This window comes from Pogona vitticeps, chromosome 4 (genome assembly GCF_051106095.1).
Source record: "Pogona vitticeps strain Pit_001003342236 chromosome 4, PviZW2.1, whole genome shotgun sequence".
Lineage (NCBI taxonomy): Eukaryota > Metazoa > Chordata > Lepidosauria > Squamata > Agamidae > Pogona > Pogona vitticeps.
In genome coordinates, this window is record NC_135786.1 from 11,478,319 (window position 1) to 11,498,362 (window position 20,044).

General features: G+C 42.3%; 1 protein-coding gene across 8 annotated transcripts in view; it reads right to left on the reverse strand.

Annotated features, from left to right (window-relative positions):
* The window catches only part of CDH4 (cadherin 4), a 954,442-nt gene that overhangs the window by 132,231 nt on the left and 802,167 nt on the right, over positions 1-20,044 (reverse strand). For all 8 annotated transcript variants that reach the window (XM_072996786.2, XM_078392123.1, XM_072996789.2 and 5 more), the window contains one exon: positions 593-765. In XM_072996786.2, coding sequence (XP_072852887.2) covers positions 593-765 — 173 coding nt within the window. The remainder of the gene's footprint in view (positions 1-592; positions 766-20,044) is intronic.

A 20,044-nucleotide genomic window follows, 5' to 3' on the forward strand; every position in this document is an offset into this window, starting at 1 on the left:
CAGTGTGGGGGGGAAGAATTAAAATTTGCTCTTCCTCTGCAAATCTCTTGTTCTCCTTCACTCTGCATCACAGAAAAAAAGCTGAGGTGCGAGTTCATGTTCAAGATCGAGATGAAGCAACCTTTTGCTCCCCTGTCCCCCTGGAGGTTTCTTTCCTCCTGGAAATTCTCTCACAACACTTGACACATTGCACCACCACCATCAAACTCCCCACATGATCCTGCCTCCAGAGTAGAACTGCACCCAACCCCGTGCCAAATGCTTGGAGCCAGACGTGAGAGTGTCTTGGGGTCCACCCAGACTCGTCACTAGGTAAGTGGGATGGGTGGGAAATGATAATGCCAGTTGAATACTTCATTTTAGCCTCAATATGTTTTTTTTAAGGTGAACCTCTCTAATTTAAATAAATTTACACAGAAAGTTGTAGGAGATTAGGGCTTGTCCCGTTTAGTTGGCCACGAGAAAATAGCCACCATGCATCCACGCATTTATTGGTACTGGTTCAAGTGAACTCACTGCATGGCTATGAGATGGATCTGATGGCAGCTGGTGACCATAAAACACTATGCACTTCCATTTTGCTTTCTCTTACCTCTCTGTCAAGCCCAGCAGCTACTGTCACGATGTCTCCTGTCTCACTGTTAATGGTAAACATGTTCTGGGACGGGCTCTGTGGGGTTTGCGTCACAATCCGGTACCTCACCATCCCGTTGGCTGTGGTGCTGTCATCGGCATCATTTGCTGTCACCGTCATTACATATGTTCCTTCATGGAAAAGCAGAGATGATAATGGAATCAATCATAATGATCTTTGTGGATGGGCCTAGAATACCCATGAGTAAGACGGTAAGATGGATGCACCTCCTGAGCTATCTATATTTCATCTATATATTTTCAGCACGACAGACACGATCAGCCCCCACTAACACAAAAGTAAAGCCCTTGGCTTTAGGGGGTCATTTGCCACCCATAAAAATAGAAGGGCATTTTGAACATTTTTGTGTGGTGGAGAAAAATGGCTACTATTTATACAAAGAACTGCCCAGTGTAAGGATTGCATACCTAGAAAGTTCACTTTCACAAGTTTTTACAACCTTCCATGCTGCCTCTAGTAGGTGGGGACTTTTCTGGTCTAGGGTGACTGTCAATCTGTCCAGCAGTAACCAATTCCCTGTCGTTGAATTCCAAGAGAGCCCTACCTCTCTGCTCTGTCTTTTTCCCATTCTAGAGTCTGTTGAATTCTCTTGTTGAAAGCAGTCATGTTTGCCAGTTTGCAGTCAAGGAAACCTTTTAAAAATTCTTTCTACTATTAATGTCTCAGAGTGAGTTGTTGAGGCATTAAGTGCCAGTTAATGAGAAAAAAAAGGGTAGACTACACTGAGGATGTTGCAGTTATTTTGCTCTGTGAATCCCTTCACTTCTGCTGTGCAGCTAGAGGAAGTTAACCAGCATTCAAAACTTTGCAACAGTCATGCTGTCAGGTACACAATCGCATGGGACATCAGATTCTTTTGGCAGTTTCTGTCATTGGAACTCTGCATACATCATATTGAACAAGAAGCCAGACAAAATGTGCATCTTTTCCAGTGCTCACTTTTAAAATGTGAGCATGCAACTCCAGCCACCTGTTAATATGAGAGTTATAGAATTCAGATTGTGTCCACCCTCTTGACAGTCTAGGAAGCAAGTAAATCATACTGTTATAAATGTGTACTGCAGACATACTCCTGGGCTGGAACAACACAAGATACAACACACAGTCCTGATCTATGCCAGAGTGGAGTAATAGACAGAAGACCTAAAGTTTAGACTCTAACCTTTGACAAGGGAGAACTGAGCTCAAAAGCCCCTCAAAGCCTAGAAGATCTCTGGAGTAAATGTAGACCTTTAATGACTTTGTTGGCCTTGCCAGTATCACAAGCTTGTTGTAAAGATAAAAAGTGTGCTAGTGGGGGCTGGCAGTATATGCCATGTTAAATCCTTTAAGAAAAGAATGGGATTGAAAATATATACCGAAAATAAACTATGAAATGAGTCCTAGGTCTGGTTCAGCCAAATGCAGCTGTTATTTGGTTCTTAGAGAGACTGCTAAAGGCAACCAAGAAGCCTTTGCAGTTCATTGATCAAAGCCCTGGCAGTTCTCACGTTAGTGGGGAATGCCAAGAAGCAAATACCAATCAACCCATTTAGGAAGAAAAATACATGTTCACTGGTTACTTCCTTGAATCCAAGAAGGTCATTTATCATTGATCAGTTAGGGTAATTTCAGAGCTGCAAAGAGAGTACTTCAATTTAGGGAAAGGCCTGTATACTGCTGACACACTGAAAAAGCCACAACATGACATAACTGATCCACTCATAAGCTGAGGGCAGTTTCCTACATATGTGATCCCCAGCTAGGGATGACACTGTCCTCTACACATGGCTATCTAGATGAATGCAAATGTTATACTCAGGTGTTGTTGCTATTTTGTGTTTCCACACTTTTATCTACAAACTCATTGCATTAGCTATGGTATGTTTTCACTAAAAATCATTTTTATGTAATGTGCATCTATTCCCATCCCCCTTTTCTCTCTCTCTCTCTCTCTCTCTCTCTCTCTCTCTCTCTCTCTCTCTCTCTCTCTCTCTCTCTCTGTGTGTGTGTGTGTGTGTGTGTGTGTGCAGAGGTTTGGCATATTGTGTCTCCATCTTGTACATTCCTCATTTCTTGATTCTTTATTTCCCTAACCTCTCAACTATAAATAATCCTGGGTTTTCTCTGGATATTCTGGTTGTAACCTACACTTATTAGGGCAGAAGTGGGCAAATCTCATCAGGGCTGGGAATCATTTTTTCAGTTTTGCTGGTAGCCCAGGGCTTTGTTTCTAAAGGAGAAAATCTAAAGAAGAGACAGTAGCCAGAAAGACTAATTTGCACATCTCATTGTGTTGCTGTTGCTGTAATGGTTACTACTAAGGGCTTTTGTCATTTGAAAGATGGGTTTAAATAAGAACTGGGAGTGTAAAAGCCACATTCCCTAATGAACAATTAAAAAAAAAGCCCATGTGTGGGCCCTAGGGAGCAAGGTTTCCCCTGGGAAACATGACAAAATTGCAAAATTGGGGACTTAAGAGGCCCCAGTGTGCTGGGAGTGGTTCTGCAAAATGCCCCCGGGGGCTATATAAAGTCTTCAGGCCACACGTTGCCCATCCCTGCACTAAGGAAGGAAAGAAGCATATTTTTGCATTGTATTTTTTTGAAAAGTGCTGCTTGGTCTCTCAACCACACATTACACATCCTTCAGTCTCTAGACACTATGGTAATGTGCTCTGCATGGAGGACATGGAATAGCATCTAGTGTGGCTGAGGAGGCCAATTGGAGAGTGACAATCCCTTTCACACTGAAGACAAATCCAATCTGTCCCCTGTCCAGCTCCCTGATTTTGCTGGTTTCAGGACTGCCTCTTTGCCTCAGCCTGCTGGACAAGGGTCTCTTCAAATTGAGAGAAGCCATGATGCACTGCCTGCCTCCAGGCTGAATGCTGAGATGTCAGGGTTTCCCATCTGTTGAAGTCCATTCCTAAGGCCTTCAAATCCCGCTTGCAGATCTCATTGTATCACAGCTGTGGTCTCCCTCCGGGGCGATTTCCCTGCACTCAGTCACACACACACAGAAGAACTTTGAAGTAATATCAATAAAATCTGTCAAACAGAGGTAGAAGTCTGTGCTTGCAGTGCTTATAACCACTAAGTAGTATAAGTGGCAGTGAGACAAGTGAGGGAAGGAGGCGAGGAGTGAACAGAAGAGGAGCTAGAACAGGGTGGCTCAAGCTCACTCTCTCCACCGGAGGCAAGAGAAGTTGGCCAACTGAATTCACCCTTCACTGCCATCCTCAGTTGCTTACTCCCTTACTATCTCTTTCTTCCCACCCTTCACTGTGCTGGTGCCCCTGCTTCCTATCTGCAGGAAGCAGTGCTGGCTTCACAAAAGGGAGCAGGTCTCCACTTTACAGAACAGGCCAGAGTCTCCCCTTATGGGTACTGGGGGAATTTAGAGGGTTTTTATGCTGCTAGCAAAGGACCCTGGAGAGCCAAGCCATTGGAGCTTGGAGAACAAGGCTGTCTAGGACATTCTCCATGAAGGATGGACCAGCCGTTAAGCAGGTCCCTCTTCTGAATACAGCAAGGGATGAAGGTACAGGAATGGCAGTGGGCAGCTGGTTGAACTAGACTCCATCTAAGCCAGATCAATCTCAGGAGAAGGACTGCATCCTTACAGATTCCTCCCTCCCCACAGGAAGGAAACCAGTAGACAGAACCCTGCCATAAATAGACTGCAGAATAAGCCCTGCTGCCACCATTGCCTGTCATAATGTTTGTCACTAATAATTGCATGGCCCATGGAAGAAAAGCTCTTTGTTTTTAAGTGAAAGATCACCGGAGTGTGGTAGAGCTGTAAGTAGCCATTTTAGCATCTAGGGCAAGTGGCATGTCTGCCACCCATTCTGCTATGACATAGGGTACAAGGTCCTTTTCGAAGAGAAGACTGTGGTGTCCCTCCGCAAAAACAAAACAAAACATTAAAAAAGGGAAAAATCATCATCATCATGTGCACACACACACGTACACACAGAGAGAGTGCAAAATCCTGCACTGGTCAAGAATTAGACATGGTTCAAAGGGGCAAAAGGAAGACATAAGAGTCACTTCTATGAGGCAGGGTTACAGTCTGTCACAGGAACACAATCACCTATTCTTCTCCAGAGCATTCATTTTAGTTCTCTCTGCAGAGCAAAACTGCTCCTTGTATGGTGCCACACAACAGATTCTCTGTCTCTCTCTCTCTCTCTCTCTCTCTCTCTCTCTGTGTGTGTGTGTGTGTGTGTGTGTGAGAGAGAGAGAGAGAGAGAGAGCATGTCATCTGGATCAGGATCATCCAGACTGACACATATGCTGTGGACAGCTCTGCTTGTTCCTTCCCTTGCACTGCAGGATGATAAAAACTTGTATCATTGAGCCCACGGACATGTGATGGTTTCAATTGCTTTGGGTCAGCAACCTTGCTGTTTTTGTAAATTACCAAGAGACAACTTAAATGCCTTTTGTGCTGGAGAATAAAGTCCAAGTAACAGCAGGGGGGCCCTACCTGCCATCTCCTCTCATTCCCTTTTGCAAATGTTGTATTTTTCCACTGTGACTTCAAACTTACCTAAAAGCAAAGGGACAGAAGCTAACAGTTAATGAAGGGATTCCTAATTTGCCTGGTTTGTTCCATCTCATCCTCCCCATGCACCTGTTGCTAGGTGGCACTCCATGAGACAATGAGTCTTGATGGATTCTTGATGGATTCTTACCAGTGATCTGGTCTCATGTTGCTAAATGGAGAATGTGCAGAAAATGAAAAAAAAGGCTGGTCCCACTGAAGAAGAGTCTGTCCAAACGAGTCTTGGGGAACTGGTCTATAGGGGGCACGAGAGGTGCTTTATGTCTCTGTTCAATTAACAAAATTACACAGGCACAAGAGGGAGCATTGCACACCCTTCCAAATCACTGAGCTTGTTTCTGACCATTTAGAGTGATTCCTCTCAGCACTTATTTTTTGTGCTGTTTTTCTAAACCGATTGAGCTGCAAGCCTGATCAACCTCACAGAGTTATTCTGAGGCGGAAGTATTTTTATCTGCCTTTACATTGCCTACTATTACATTTATTGGTATATAGATTTGTAGTCTTGGATTACAACCCCCAGAATTCCAAATTCTATAACTTGTAGCTCAAAAACACAGATTTGCACACTTCTGATTTGATTTATGCTGGTTGCCATGGGAGGGGGTTAACTTCTGCTTAATATATGCTGAATTTAACAAATAAATGAATGAACGAGTGAAGTAAATTTTTTTTATGCTGTGCACTGTATTGATGGACCAGGTTAGTACATTCAAGTTTGTACTTCTAGGTTAATGGAGCAACTGCCATATCAAATGGCCCTATAAATCTGAGCTTCCAATTTATATTACCTTAGGATGTGCTACAGCAGGTATGATTTCAAGGGCAGTAGCAAAAGAAGGTGGAAAGTGTTCTGTGATGGCTAGAAGATAAACTATGGGTTCCCTAGCATCTGAATTAAAATCCAGTTTACTACTGAGCCTACAGTTCAGTGATAAGCTGGTTAGACTGAAGGTGTGATTTTTAAATGTACTGCACTTTTTTATTCTACCCAGATTTTGTGGGTGGCATACAATATATTAAAATATATATTGGCATGCAATATATTAAAAATATTTATTTAGTATTTTTACCCTGCTTTTGTCCTTAAAAAGGACCCAAGGTGGCTTACAGCATTAAAAGACAATATTTAGAAGCTTTTGAATTTATGTTTTTCATTTGCCAGAGCTTGCACTGTTTCATTAACTGAATATTAAGAGAAGGCACAGTGACTGTGAAAGCTAATGATTTGTATACCAATAGCCAAACTCTTGGCTAGTATTTTTTAAGCCATTCTCTTGAATTACCATATTTTTCTGTGTATAAGACTATACTTTTGTCTAAAATCTTCAGACTAAAAATTGAGGGTCGTCCTATAAACGGAAGTACTGTAAGCTGAGAGAACAAAAACAGGTGGAGGGGAAAGCAGGGATCAAAGTGATCCTGCAGTGCTTTGATCCCTTTCCTCCTGCACTTGCTAAGCCCCACTTAGAGTTCTTAATTTTGGATTAGAAAAGTGGGGTGGGGGCGTCTTATACATGGGAGCATCTTATACACGGAAAAATATGGTATCTTTGGAGACAGCAAACAGGTAAACACTGAGCTCTAACACATGAAACACACACAACCCCTATCAGTATCCTCGACCTACATTCCTCCGCATCACGTTCATTTAACTCACTGGTTCTTAACCTTGGGTTACTCAGGAGTTTTGGACTGCAACTCCCAGAAGCCTTCACCACCAACTGTGCTGGCTGGGGTTTCTGGGAGTTGTAGTTCAAAAACATCCGAGTAACAAAGGTTAAGAACCACTGATTTAACTAACACTGGATTCCTATAAACACTTAATAAAAGCAGTCTTTGTTCATTATGGTGAGACATCTAAGTAACCATGCGTAGGACTGTTCTATAAAGTTATTCCATTTGAGCAGTGGTTCTCTAAACCTTGAGTTGTTTTTCGACTACAACTCCCAGAAATCATGGCCACCGCAACCAAGGAATCAAAACAGCACATAATAAAACCATGGTAATATCATCAATAAAAGGCATAGTATCACATAAAGCTAAAATGAAATGAAATGGCATTTTTTTAAAAAAAATCACTGAGATCTAAAAGTTCTATGAACAGTTGTCATAACACTTGTGAGAAGGGAAAGATCTTCCCTATGATGCATGTATAGACGGGGCTAGTTTCCCTGGGAACAACAATATCCAGACAAGGCGTCACCAATAAAAAGCTATATCTGGGAGCCTCAGTGGATTGGCTCCTTGATACCACCCAATTGTGAGGGCTATGACAAGTCTGGGTAGTTATGAGGGGAGTCATGGTTTGAACTACCTGAATTTCCTTTCTCTGGCTTGGAGGGTGGGGAGTGGCTGCCCCACAGAAGGCTCATTTCTTTCACTCATGGGGATTTATTGCCAAGAATGATCCTTTCCAAAAGGAAAGGACGCTACAAGAATCATGTCCAATAATGGAGATGACTGCCTCTGAAGTTCCAAACTATTTCAAGAACAATCACCAAATGCTTTATTTTTATAGGTGCACTTGAATGGTCATTATACCAACCTAGGTAAAGAGCAAGATTGATGGTCCTTAGTTAGTCTTAATGCATGTTAAAATCAAGTGGTAATGGGGCATTTATCAAGAGGCTTACCCCTCTGAAAAAAAATTTCCACTTTGCTCTTTATGGCCTCGAGCAATATTTAACCTTTTCTCAATGGCGCTTTGTCTAGCGCTGTGCTCTAAACATAAAACAATAGGTTTTTTTACTTTGCGGCAGTAGAAAATGTTTACAAATGACTGTTATTGCCTAATCTTTAGGGGTTGCTTAACCTTTTCAGTCTAATTTCTAAACTACATGATAGTTAATTTAATTAACCCCCCATTATAAAAATAAAATAACATAACATTAAAAACTGTTGTAGGCAGGTATGTAGCAGCAGCTGTGTTACATTCAATCTTCATTAACCAATATTATTAATGGATTTGTAATGATGGAAAGTTTGCCTTCTGGCCATTCCGTCTCTGAATATGTGATAGCTTGCAGAATACATGCCATGCACAGGGGAATTTGAGGGAGAGAGACAACACTTTCAGGATTGAGAAGGGCTTCAGAAATGAGGAGGGGTTTGAGAAATCAAGTGAGCTTCAGAAATCCCAAAAGCCATTATGACCCAATTGTGACTCCACTTCTAATTTTGACTCAGCTCATGGCCGAAAGTGGCTCAGTGCCACTTCTCCTGTCTGCCACTTTCTCTCCAACGTCCTTCCCTTGCTTATCATAAATTCGCCATATTGGGCAGGGCATGGAGGCAAAAACTGAGAGTGGATTCCATCTTGCTTCTTGTGCTTTGGGTGGTGAGGACTTCAGAGTTCCATTACCTACATGAACCATAAAAGATGGCATTTTAAGAGGGACGTTGCCATGTCCTTGGGTTCCAGACCCAAGTCTGAGTCCAAATATTTGGTACCAAGTCTTGAGCCCCAAGCCTGAGTCCCTATTGAAAACAAGAAGCTACTGAAGCAACTACTTGGATGAGTAGCGAAACATTTCAACCTAATAAGAAAGAAGTCCAACTGCTATGACTCAGCTTCCAGATACCCTCACCAGGGTGACTGAGAATCTTTACAGATATATTAAAAATAAGTTTCCCCCCAGAAAAAAGGGTGTGTTCTAACTTGCAACGAGTCCGAATCATTGGGGGAAAAACCCCCACCAGAGTCGAGTTCAAGTTGAGTCACCAGTGTGACTTAAATCCGACTTGACAGGAAGGCCCATGACTCAAGTCCCCATCCCTACATTTTAAAAAGGTGGACTGCTGCTCCCTTCCCTCACCTCCTCTGGCTCAAGCAGCCCCTCACAAGGCCCAGTAAGTCAACTCCTCTGTAAGTTCCATTGATTCAATAGCCCTACTCTAGTTGTGACTTACTGCAGGGTTTCAACCGCTATCTTTTTCATTTGCAAATGTGTTTAGGATTCCTTCAATCAATTACAATTTATTGTCATTGAATGTATATACACTGTACATACATACAACAAAATTCACAAATTGTGGGTATACTTGTTACATACAGCACTGATGTTACCTGTCTGTCATGGGTTTGGAGGGAAAGTTCCATCCTATGGGGAGTGGAAGGCGGGACATCAGGAGGAGGGGCTGTACTGTATATATATGTGGAGTCTGTGTGGAGAAGTAAGAAGGAGAGCTGAGGGAGAGCTGAAGGAGAGCTGAGAGAAGAAGCTGGAGTGGAAGTCTGTGTGTCAGACAGGGTACTACTGTGTGTCAGTCAGTACCAACCTGATAGGTTCAGGTGTCTGTAGGGTTAGCCAGAACTGATAGGTTCAGGGTCGGTGCTTTATTTAAAGGTGTTCTGTTTGAACCAAACTGGTGTATGTATGAGTGAGACTAAGCCACGTTACTGTATCTTATTCAATTGATCATTTTATTTTCCCTGTGTGTTATTTAAATAAACCTAATTCCTTTATTTGTTAAAAATCCATCCCTGGTCTGTGTGACTTCTTACAGGGAATGGTTGGTGGCAGCTTAGTGAAACTGTGGCATATCCCAGTAGGTCTGGGGTTGTCACATTGATTGGTGTCCAGCGTGTGGGATACAACTGGTCCAGTTGTCCAGTGGTCCAGCAAAGCCTTGGCAAGTGTGCCCAGAGCAAGGTAGAGAATACTCTGGCTGGACAGCTCCGTGGCTTAGGTATCTAGCTGTGGAGCTAGAGGTTGGCAGTTGATTTCTCACTGTGCCTCTTGGGAGAAAAGCCAGCCTGTGTGGCCTTGGGCAAGCTACACAGTCCTAGGATTCCCTGATAAGAAAGGAATGGTAAACCACTTCTGCATGTTCTCTGCCTGGAAAACCGTGGAAGGAGTCACCAAAGCAAAGCAAAGGGTATATATTCTTATATGTTCTTATATGGTGCTTAAAGGAGTCTCTGGGCAGTTTACAGTTTTTTAATTATGCAGGCTACACATTGCTGCCCTAGGAAGCTGGATACATATTTTACCGAACTCAGAAGGATGGAAGGCTGAGTCAACCTTGAGCTGGCTGTCAGATCTGTTGGTATTGAATGCTGACCATGAGCAGAGTTTTTGCTGCAATGCTACAGTTTAACCACTACACCATGGGTCACCCCATAAGCTGACATTGACTTGACTGCACACAATTATTTTAATAATTATTATTAGCCTAATAATAATAAAAGGGATGTGATAGCACTGCAGTTTAAACCACAAAGCCTCTGGGCTGCAAAGAACAGCACTTTGAATCTATGCGACAGAGTGAGCTCCCGTCACTTGTCCCAGCTCCTGCCAACCTAGTAATTCGAATGCATGCAAATGTAAGTAGATAAATAAGTACCACCATGGCGGAAAGGTAACGGCGTTCCATGTCTGGTTGCGCTGGCCACGTGACCACTGAAACTGTCTATGGATAAATGCTGGCTCTACGGCTTGGAAACGGGGATGAACACTGTGTCCTAGAGTCGGACATGACTGGCCTAAATGTCAAGGGGAACCTTTACCTTATTAGCCTAATAGTTGGGCTGCCCCTCTGTTAACCTCTAAACATGTGAATGATACATCTGACAGCCTCTATGTGAAGAATATGTATGCTATATCTGCATGAGGTAGCCCGAAAAATGGGGTATCAACCATTACCAGAAATAATTAGAGCTTGGAAAAATATACTTTTTTTGTACTACAATTCTGGAAGTTGCAATCCATCTTTTTTTTCCTCCAAAGCTCCAGTATTCAGAATCATGGAAGCCCAGAGTCCCGTTTACTATGGGATAACAGAGAGACTTATTGACCATGATTACAAGCATGGTTCCCCGTTATACACAGAGAACCTGTACAGATAAAGCATTATGTTCTCATAGGTTCTGCTTAGACCAGCCTTCTCCACCTTTCTGCCTTACAAATATCTTGAACTGTAAGTCCATCCTTCCGTTGTAACTGGGCAGGTTGTGGCATGCTCATAGTGTAGGAGTGATGGTAGCTCAAAACACCTTTTAAGGGAGATCTCTCCCAACTCACACATCAGACCACCTCAGGCAATCTGGTCAGGAGACATCTGGTCAGGAGATGGAATCATGAACATTACTATAACTTCCCTCCCCATGAATGTTTAGAAACAGGCTAGTGGTTTTTGTGACTTTATAAATTCCCAATCAAGCTTAAGTTATTCTGATAAAATGTATGAGGCTGGATTGGGAGGGGCCAGCAGTGGATGACTCTTTAGTCAAGTGTGACCCCCAAAGTAGGAACATCTGGTCTCCCAGTTGCCCATGCCAAAGGTAAAATCACTGTGTGGATGAGCAACTACTACAGTCGGTCGTAGAAGATGGCAATGAGCCATTTTGATAGCAAAGGAATCTGGGCTTCCTACAACCTCCTCCTTTTTCAAATTGTCCCTGTGGCACTTTTTCCTAAATAAATAATGGAGACCAGCTGTTCCACTACTCTGCCTAACACCAGATCCTATGAACTGAAGCTGCATGATCCGTTATTTAAAAAGAGCAACATCTCCTGCAAACAAAGATCTGCATAAGCAGAAAACAGCAGTAGCCCTTTGACACAGCATTCTATTAAGATCTAACCGGAAGCTTCTGGCATTTTTGTTTGCCATTATTTGTTATAATCAATGGCATATTTTGACCTTTCAAGAAGCTAACCTAATTAAGAAAAGAAGTTGTTTCCTAATTGCTGCAGACACTGCATCCTTAGCTTCCTGAAAGGAGCAGGGAGACACCTTAATGAGGATGAAAACAACAAATTAGCCCAAAGAGAGTCTGGAAATAAGGCAACAAGCACCCCTGTTGAGAGTGACTAATAGGATACCCGCTTCTGTCCATAAAAGAAAAGGTTTGCTTAAGAAAATAAACAGACCTTTTTGTACAGGAGTTTGTAGGTTCCTGATCATAGTTTTCTTTAGCAAGGGATGGGGATGGAAAAAAGACAGTGGGAGGTGATGAATGCTCAGTGTGATTTACAGAGATAACTCACATTCATCATAGCTGGTTACAGCCGAAACCACTGAAAGCAAGGAACTGCAGTGTAATGCTGAGTCCTTGTAATAGGAGGCCTGGGGTTTTTAGAATAAAGCACTGGGTGCAGAATAAACTTAACTAGCACAAAGTTTAATGCTCAAGGTCTTGTTTGCCCTACAGACAGAAGGAGACTCCTGGTTTTTCACCAAGAATCTCCTGTATTTCCAGTATAGTCACAAATCCAGGGCATTGCGGACTATGTCAGTCAAGGAGGCAGGCACTTGAACGAGGAAATATATCACAGCCATCCTCATACCCTGACATTTGGCCCAAGGCAAGTCTGTAGAATGAACATACTTCTTCCTCTCCATTCAGACTCTTCCTGTTATTTTTGTCTCTCCACAAGATCCTCCTTGCAATAGATTACATGATCCAATCTCCCTCCAAATACAATTTGTTTTTAAATCTTTGAGACACATGTTTAAGTTTATTTCTAAAATGTCCAATATATATTTTAAAGTTCAGTTTTTTAAAGTTCAAGGTGCATTTTAGTGGGTGAAATTCAAGTGCTGGGGATGACTGGGATGTGACAGCAGAAGTAGACCAGTTTCCCTATCTCAAAAGAAAAAAAAAGAAAAAAAAGGGATATATCCCTCTTCACCTTTCCTTATTTCCCTTCATGGGAACTTTTTGCCACCTTGAACGTGGCCAATCAAAGCAACCTGCAGTAAGTAACTGTGCTATTTCAAAGGAAAAGTTGGCACATCCAGGTATTCACCTGCATCTTACTACGAGGTGCAAAGTCCAGCGTGATCTATGCTAACATTTTACCACAGCATCTTTCTGCTTTCTTTTGGATGACAAATGGCCCAGTCTTGACATGAAATAATAAATGGACACAAATCTAGCATCAGAAATGGCAAGGTAGGTAAACATTTCCATCTCCCAGAATACTCTGTTGTTGACTTGAAAGTTGCCATTCCCCAAAAGAGAAAATCTGCTCTGTAATTAGTCGAAATTAGGGATGACAACATTTTATTCAATTTCTTCAGGGTTGAATAGAGACAATGGTTTCCTATTCAATTGCAGGTGTTACCTTTCTCAGCCCTTATTGTGTTAAATCACCAGTTATTACCCATTGCTGCTTTGTATTTTTTGGTACATTGAAGCTTTAAAGAGATTGCCCCAGATGGTGGTTTTGTTTTGTTTTGGGTGGTTTTTTTTGCATTTTGCTGCCCTTTAATCACACTGTTTACATTTTTCTCTATATGTATTTACACCTCCTTCATGCACCTGATTGCGTGAACTCTAGTCTGCCATCTTTTACCAAATAAATCTGTTAGACTTTAAGGTGCCAGACATTTCTTGATTGTTCTAGCTAAAAGAAACCATCAAAATAATGCTTCTGGAAATTGTCTTTATCCACTTTCCCTGTGGCATCTATAATTTTATGGTGATCCGTCCTTCCCTTCCCGCTGAAGACTGGATTGCCATGCCAATTTCACATTTACCTCCTCTCCTTTTTGTGGCTCTTCAGAAACACCCACCTCATATTTCAGCTCACTGATACAAACCAATTTTCTGGACAATCAATAATCAAATACCTTAAAGCAGTGGCCCCCAACCTTGGTTAACCCAGGTGTTCTTAGACTGCTTCCCAGTTGCCTTCACTACCAGCTGTGCTGGCCAGAGTTTCTGGAAGTTACAGTCTAAGAACACCTGGGTTATCCAAGTTTGAGAACCACTGTTCTGAAGGAATAAATGTGTGGAAAGCCAACCAGCAAAATCACATTGCAGCATTCAGTCGTGTTCTGTTGTTTGTGCAATTAATGGAACACATTGAATTTAGTAAGGATAGCAGCACTTTAAAAATGACTAGTTCTTACATTTGACTGCTCTGCAATTTTCACGTTTGTCACTTTCATTTCCTTCCAATATTTTAACAACTTATTCGGTGACATTCTTGCATGTCCTTTTTCCAGCAACGCAACTGGCAAGGATTTAGAGCAATTTCTTCATTAGCGGCACTATCAAGTAAGAGGGCACACCCCCTCCCTGCCACCCTCAGACGCAGTTGGCAGTAAATTTGGAGTCTCATGTCTTTCTGTGAGCTTATGTAGAAATGCAAGGCTATGCCTTAAAGGATTAATTTCACAAACCTTTAAATTGCAGTTTAATTTGAAAACTAATTCAGGCCCATAATTGGCTTTCTGTTCAAATCGCTGAGGCTAAAAGATTTAAATTCTTAATATTCAGATGACTTTCAACTATCTTGACCCATCTGTGCATTAGCCCACCGTTTTAATCTCTCAAGAGGATCTCTGCTCATGGAGCAATAAAATATATAAATAAACAATTGGAGAACTAATAGAACAGTCTGCTTTTTTCTGGTTAAAAAACAAAAACAAAACCCTCCTCCCCCCCAAAAAAAATACCCCACAACCCAAAACAAAACACAAAACCACCTCGCAGCTTTGCCATTCTTTAGAATATTTATTTTTATGAGATTTCTCCAATTTGATTTGTGGCGTGTAGATCTCACTCCCAGCTATTTAATTTTTTAAAAGGGACATCAATAATGAGAACAGTCCTGTGGAAGGGAAGAGCTAATGCAGCAGCATGGACTTAGGGAAGACAAGGGATTTTAATTACAACATTCTTCACTTAAGCAATAACAGCAGCAGTGCTCTGTTCCTTTGGAGGCTTGCTCTCAGTACTTAGCAGCCTTTATTCCTTAATACCATTCCTTCAAAAGAAAGAAACTGGAGGTAATTTTCCTCTTCATGTCAGAAATGCTTCGAAAGAATCAGATGGAATAGGGAGCCCAATTCCCTGGTCAACAACTAATTGTGGAAAAAAGCGCAGAGCAAAAAAAAATACCCGAAAGATTTGTTGCTGAGCAAGCCAAGCTCAAGTCAAATATTCCTTCTCTCTCCCCTTCCCTCCAATGGGTGACTAGGAAATGAAGGCCAAAGGATGTGTTATGCATAGCTCATGTTTAGAACAGAGAATTACTGAAGAACAGAAAGACAGCTGATGGTCATAATCTACTGTTCTTTGTGAATTAGCTTGCTCTACCTTTGATTGGTCATTGGGAGGCAAGCACGGGCTTCATTTGCAAGTATCATTACCCAGTCACAAAGGTGGGCCTGAACAGCATCTCTGGGGCAGTAATGGATTTTAGCTTCCAGTGACAAGCTTATCTGTAACATATAGTTTGATCCACAGGGTTAGCCGTATTTTAGAGCATTTTGGCTCAGGAGACCAATTGCTAAGCATGTGTTAAGCGACGGACAACTGAGTGGTTTGAGTTCTAGTCTGTGAGCAGGGCTGGCCCTGACATAACGCCAGTGGGACAACCACCTTGTGCAGCAGATAGTGGGAAGCAAGGAACTGTCAGCAAAGTCTTTGTGGTGAAGATGTGAACCTTGCAGACTTCCATTTTTTGGTAGGAAACTTGAGGCAGGAGGAATTCCTCTTTTGTCTTTGCAGTGGAGTTTCTCTGTGTGAGATTTCCCCACCCCACCCCGGAAAATCATGGGATTTCTTGAAACTCCTGAACAACTAGGAAATAGCAAGCTGTGCAGGACTGTAATAGTTCCTGAGCAGAATGGTGTCTTTCCTCCACAGGATTCACCCAGAAAAGGCAGAAGAAACATCATATCATGCAACGTTATTACAGTTCTTGCGCAAAATGACATTATTTTTGTATAGAACAGACTGGAAAGAGAGCTCAATGTATTCCCTCGAACTACACCAGAGAAGTCAAAGCATTCTGTCAAATCCAAGGACTTAAGAAGATGGAGTTAAACTGGCATTATACTGGTATAACTGTCGGGGCTCATCCACACATCCTATTTAATCCTGTTTAAGTGGTGAGTCCATTGCTCATTGAAATAGGTTTGTTTCATAGATCCACGTGTCATTACTAGATACTTGCATTAATATCTTCTTTTCCACTTCAGGGTTGTTTTCCCTTGCTTGGGAATGGTTTGTATTTATTTTGTTATTTTTGTTTGTTTTTTGGTCTGGTTCATTCTGGGATATGTGATCTGTGGAAGGCAAAACAGCTGGGTGAAGGCTGCGAGAGGCAGCTTCAAGAGAGGGAAGGAGATAAATGTAGAGGCAGATCAGATAATGGGGAAAGAAGGTGAAAGAAGGAAGATGACATGGACACTGAAACTGGAAGAATCCAGATTACACTGAAGGCAAACTGACTGGAATTCTGGAGTGAGTGATTCTGGGTCAATGGGGAAAGGGGGCCATAGTTCCAGCCCATATCAGTCCCATCTACATATCTTGATAAGCCCTGTGTAATGCAGATATACCCGAGGGCCACTGCTTGTTGACAATCCTCAGAATGTCCCAATTAGCAGTGACTATGTGGCCTATGGGATTCTGGAAACCATATTCTATGAGCGATGGTATTTGGAACAAATAACAGTACCCCATAATATGTCAGTAAAAATATTTAGCAATGTTCTGTTTCGGGTATTATCATGAAAATACAGAAACTCTCTCCCTGTGTGATACTGTGTTAACCAGAGCTGCCTGGAACAACAACAAGACACAAGTTCCATGGGACTGGGAACTGAAACATATTGGAAGAGAATGAAGGGCCATTGCTCAACAAGGTCTACATTGGCTGATGCTCAGTGCCCAAGACCCACCCAGAAGCATTTGGAAGTGTAGAAAGCTGCCTCACTTATCCCCTGGGTCACAGAAAACAAAGGGCCACTAGTAGAAGTGGGTAGATTCAGCCTGGTGCCCTAAAGATTATAGGTTGGAAAAGTTACTTTTTTGGACCTCAGTTGCCAGAATCACCTAGTCAATGTGGCCACACCTCAAGCTGACTGGACGTTTTTGGGAACTGCAGGTCTTAAACGTCCTTCCCTACCCCAACCTCTGCAAAGGACATAAGAGATCCACAACATTTTGTTGTGTGCTGGTAAGTAGCTTGCTCCTAGGAAAAGCAGAGCTCTCAGCCAAAGATCTCTGGCTCTCTTCCTTCATGTAGTCCTGACAGAAACAGATGCCTACAGAATCTGCGAACAGCAGATTATCCATTTTAGATGTTTTTCACACACAGTCTGAAACTGAATGGAACAGTGACCATCTGTAACTCCTGGCCACACTAAAACTCTTTGTTACCATCATATATCCACAAATACACATCGTCGTTGTTTAGTCATGTCCGACTCTTTGTGACCCCATGGACCAGAGCACGCCAGGCCCTCCTATCTTCCACTGCCTCCCGGAGTTGTGTCAAATTCATGCTGGCAGCTTCGATGACACTGTCCAACCATCTCATGCTCTGTCATCCCCTTCTCCTCTTGCCTTCACACTTTCCTAACATCAAGGTATTTTCTAAGGAGTCTTCTCTTCTCATGAGATGGCCAAAGTACTGGAGCCTCAGCTTCAGGATCTGTCCTTCCAATGAGCACTCGGGGTTGATTTCCTTTAGAACTGATAGGTTTACATACCGGCATTTAAAGTCCCATATCCTGAATGTATGCCTGGAAGCTGGATTCATGCAATCTTTTAACCTACTGTATCTAATTTATATGCAGAATACATCATGCAAAAGGCAGGACTGGATGAATCCCAAGCCAGAATTAAGATTGCCATAAGAAATATAAACAACCTCAGATATACAAATGATACCACTGTGATGGCAGAAAGTGAGGAGGAATTAAAGAACCTCTTAATGAGAGTGAAAGAAGACAGTGCAAAAATGGTCTGAAGCTCAACATCAAAAAAGCAAAGATCATGGCCACTGGTCCCATCACCTCCTGGGAAATAGAAGGGGAAGACATGGAGACAGTGACAGATTTTACTTTCTTGGGCTCCATGATCACTGCAGATGGGGACAGCAGCCACAAAATTAAAATACACCTGATTCTTGGGAGGAAAGTGATGACAAAGCTAGATAGCATCTTAAAAAGCAGAGACATCACCTTGCTGACAAAGGTCCACTTAGTCAAAGCTATGGTTTTTCCAGTAGCAATGTATGGAAGTGAGAGCTGGACCATAAAGAAGGCTGACCACCGAAGAATTGATGCTTTTGAATTGTGGTGTTGGAGGAGACTCTTGAGAGTCCACTGGACTGCAAAGAGAACAAATCTATCCATTTAGAAGGAAATCACCCCCTGAGCGCTCACTGGAAGTACAGATCCTGAAGTTGAGGCTCCAATACTTTGGCCATCTCATGAGAAGAGAAGACTCCATGGTAAAGACCCTGATGTTGGGAAAGTGTGAAAGCAAGAGGAGAAGGGGATGACAGAGGACAAGATGGCTGGACAGTGTCATCGAAGCTACCAATGTGAATTTGACCCAACTCCGGAGGCAGTGGAAGACAGGAGGGCCTACTGTGCTCTGGTCCATGGGGTCACGAAGAGTCGGACACAATTTAATGACTAAACAACAGCAACAACAGCAACATGTAAAAACAACAGTTCATTCCTCTACTGTGTGTTGAGTATAAATTGGTAGCATGTTAATTAGTGCTTGAGGAATACATAATCATGCATGCACAAACAGAAGGGTGAGTGTACATGTCAGTTGCTCATTGAGTGAATTGCTGAATACTCTGTGGTTTAGGTATCTGGCTGTAGAGCCAGAGGTTGGAAGTTCGTTTCCCTGCTGTACCTCCTTGACAGGAGCAGAACATGATGATCCATAAGGTCCCTTTCTGCAGTTTGAAGATGATGTTGGTGGTGATGATTACACTTAACCTAAGATCAGTTTTCTAGAGTCATAAAAGGAGTTCTGTAACCTTACTTGCCATAGGCTCCAGCTATTGTGATAGAAGTGACAGCAGCAACAGGACAGATAAAACAACAAAGTTTGTCACTGCATAGAACTGAATCGAAAATCTGGCATGTAAGATCTTTTGCTAGGTTTCTGCAATTGTCAGCAAAAGAAGCAGCTTGCACAGGTTCAGACGTTTATTTTTTTCTTGGGATCTTCTGTCATAGTCTGACAAATTGGTGTAGAAAATCTACTATAAGTATCCTTGTTTGTGTCCAATAATCCATGTCCTTGCACTGGCTGACAATACTGCAAAGCCCTGGATAGAACTTTTCATGAACCTTTACTTCCTAACTACTACAAAGCAGTGCCATTTTGAGAAAGAAAGCTGGGATAGAAATTTAATTTGCAGCTAACACACAATTTCTCAGTAGAAGGCAATAAGGAAAGATGCATGCATAGCAAAGAATGAGTAAAGGATAATGATTTCCAGCAGACAGATCCTGACATTGTGACTATGAGGAAAAATGTACATATTGGATATTTTAAAATGCATTGGAAAAGGAACCCTTTTGCATTAGAATTCCCAGAATTTGCCAGAGATGAAGGGGGGAAAGGGGAAAAAAAACTAATTTCGACCATAAACCCCCAGACACTTCAGCCATAGAACTATTGGTCTTTCTGGAATTGTAGTCTGAAGAAAAGTAACTTTTTCCTCTCTCAGGAAGGTTCTGGGAGTTTCTGATTTTAAGAAGTTAAATTCACAGCCTCTGACCACCCCTGTGAGACTATTACCAGAAAGACACATTTTAAAACCATTCTGAAACAGGCAGCACAGAATAGCACCAGTGGAAATGGGTTTCCAAGAGCCATAGGTGGAATTTTTCACTGGTTCTTCACCAAACCTAAGCTGGCCTTCACTGAAACTGGGCTGGTGCTAAAGAGCCAAGCAAGGAGCTGCTTTTGGGATGGGGAGATTTTTATAGCCTGATGCTCTATCTATTCCTTGGTCTATGTGGAGTGCTACATTTATCAACACACTGCAGACCTAGCCTCACACCCTGAGAGAAGGCATGATCTGGAGGCCCTGAAGGGGCAGACTCGCAATG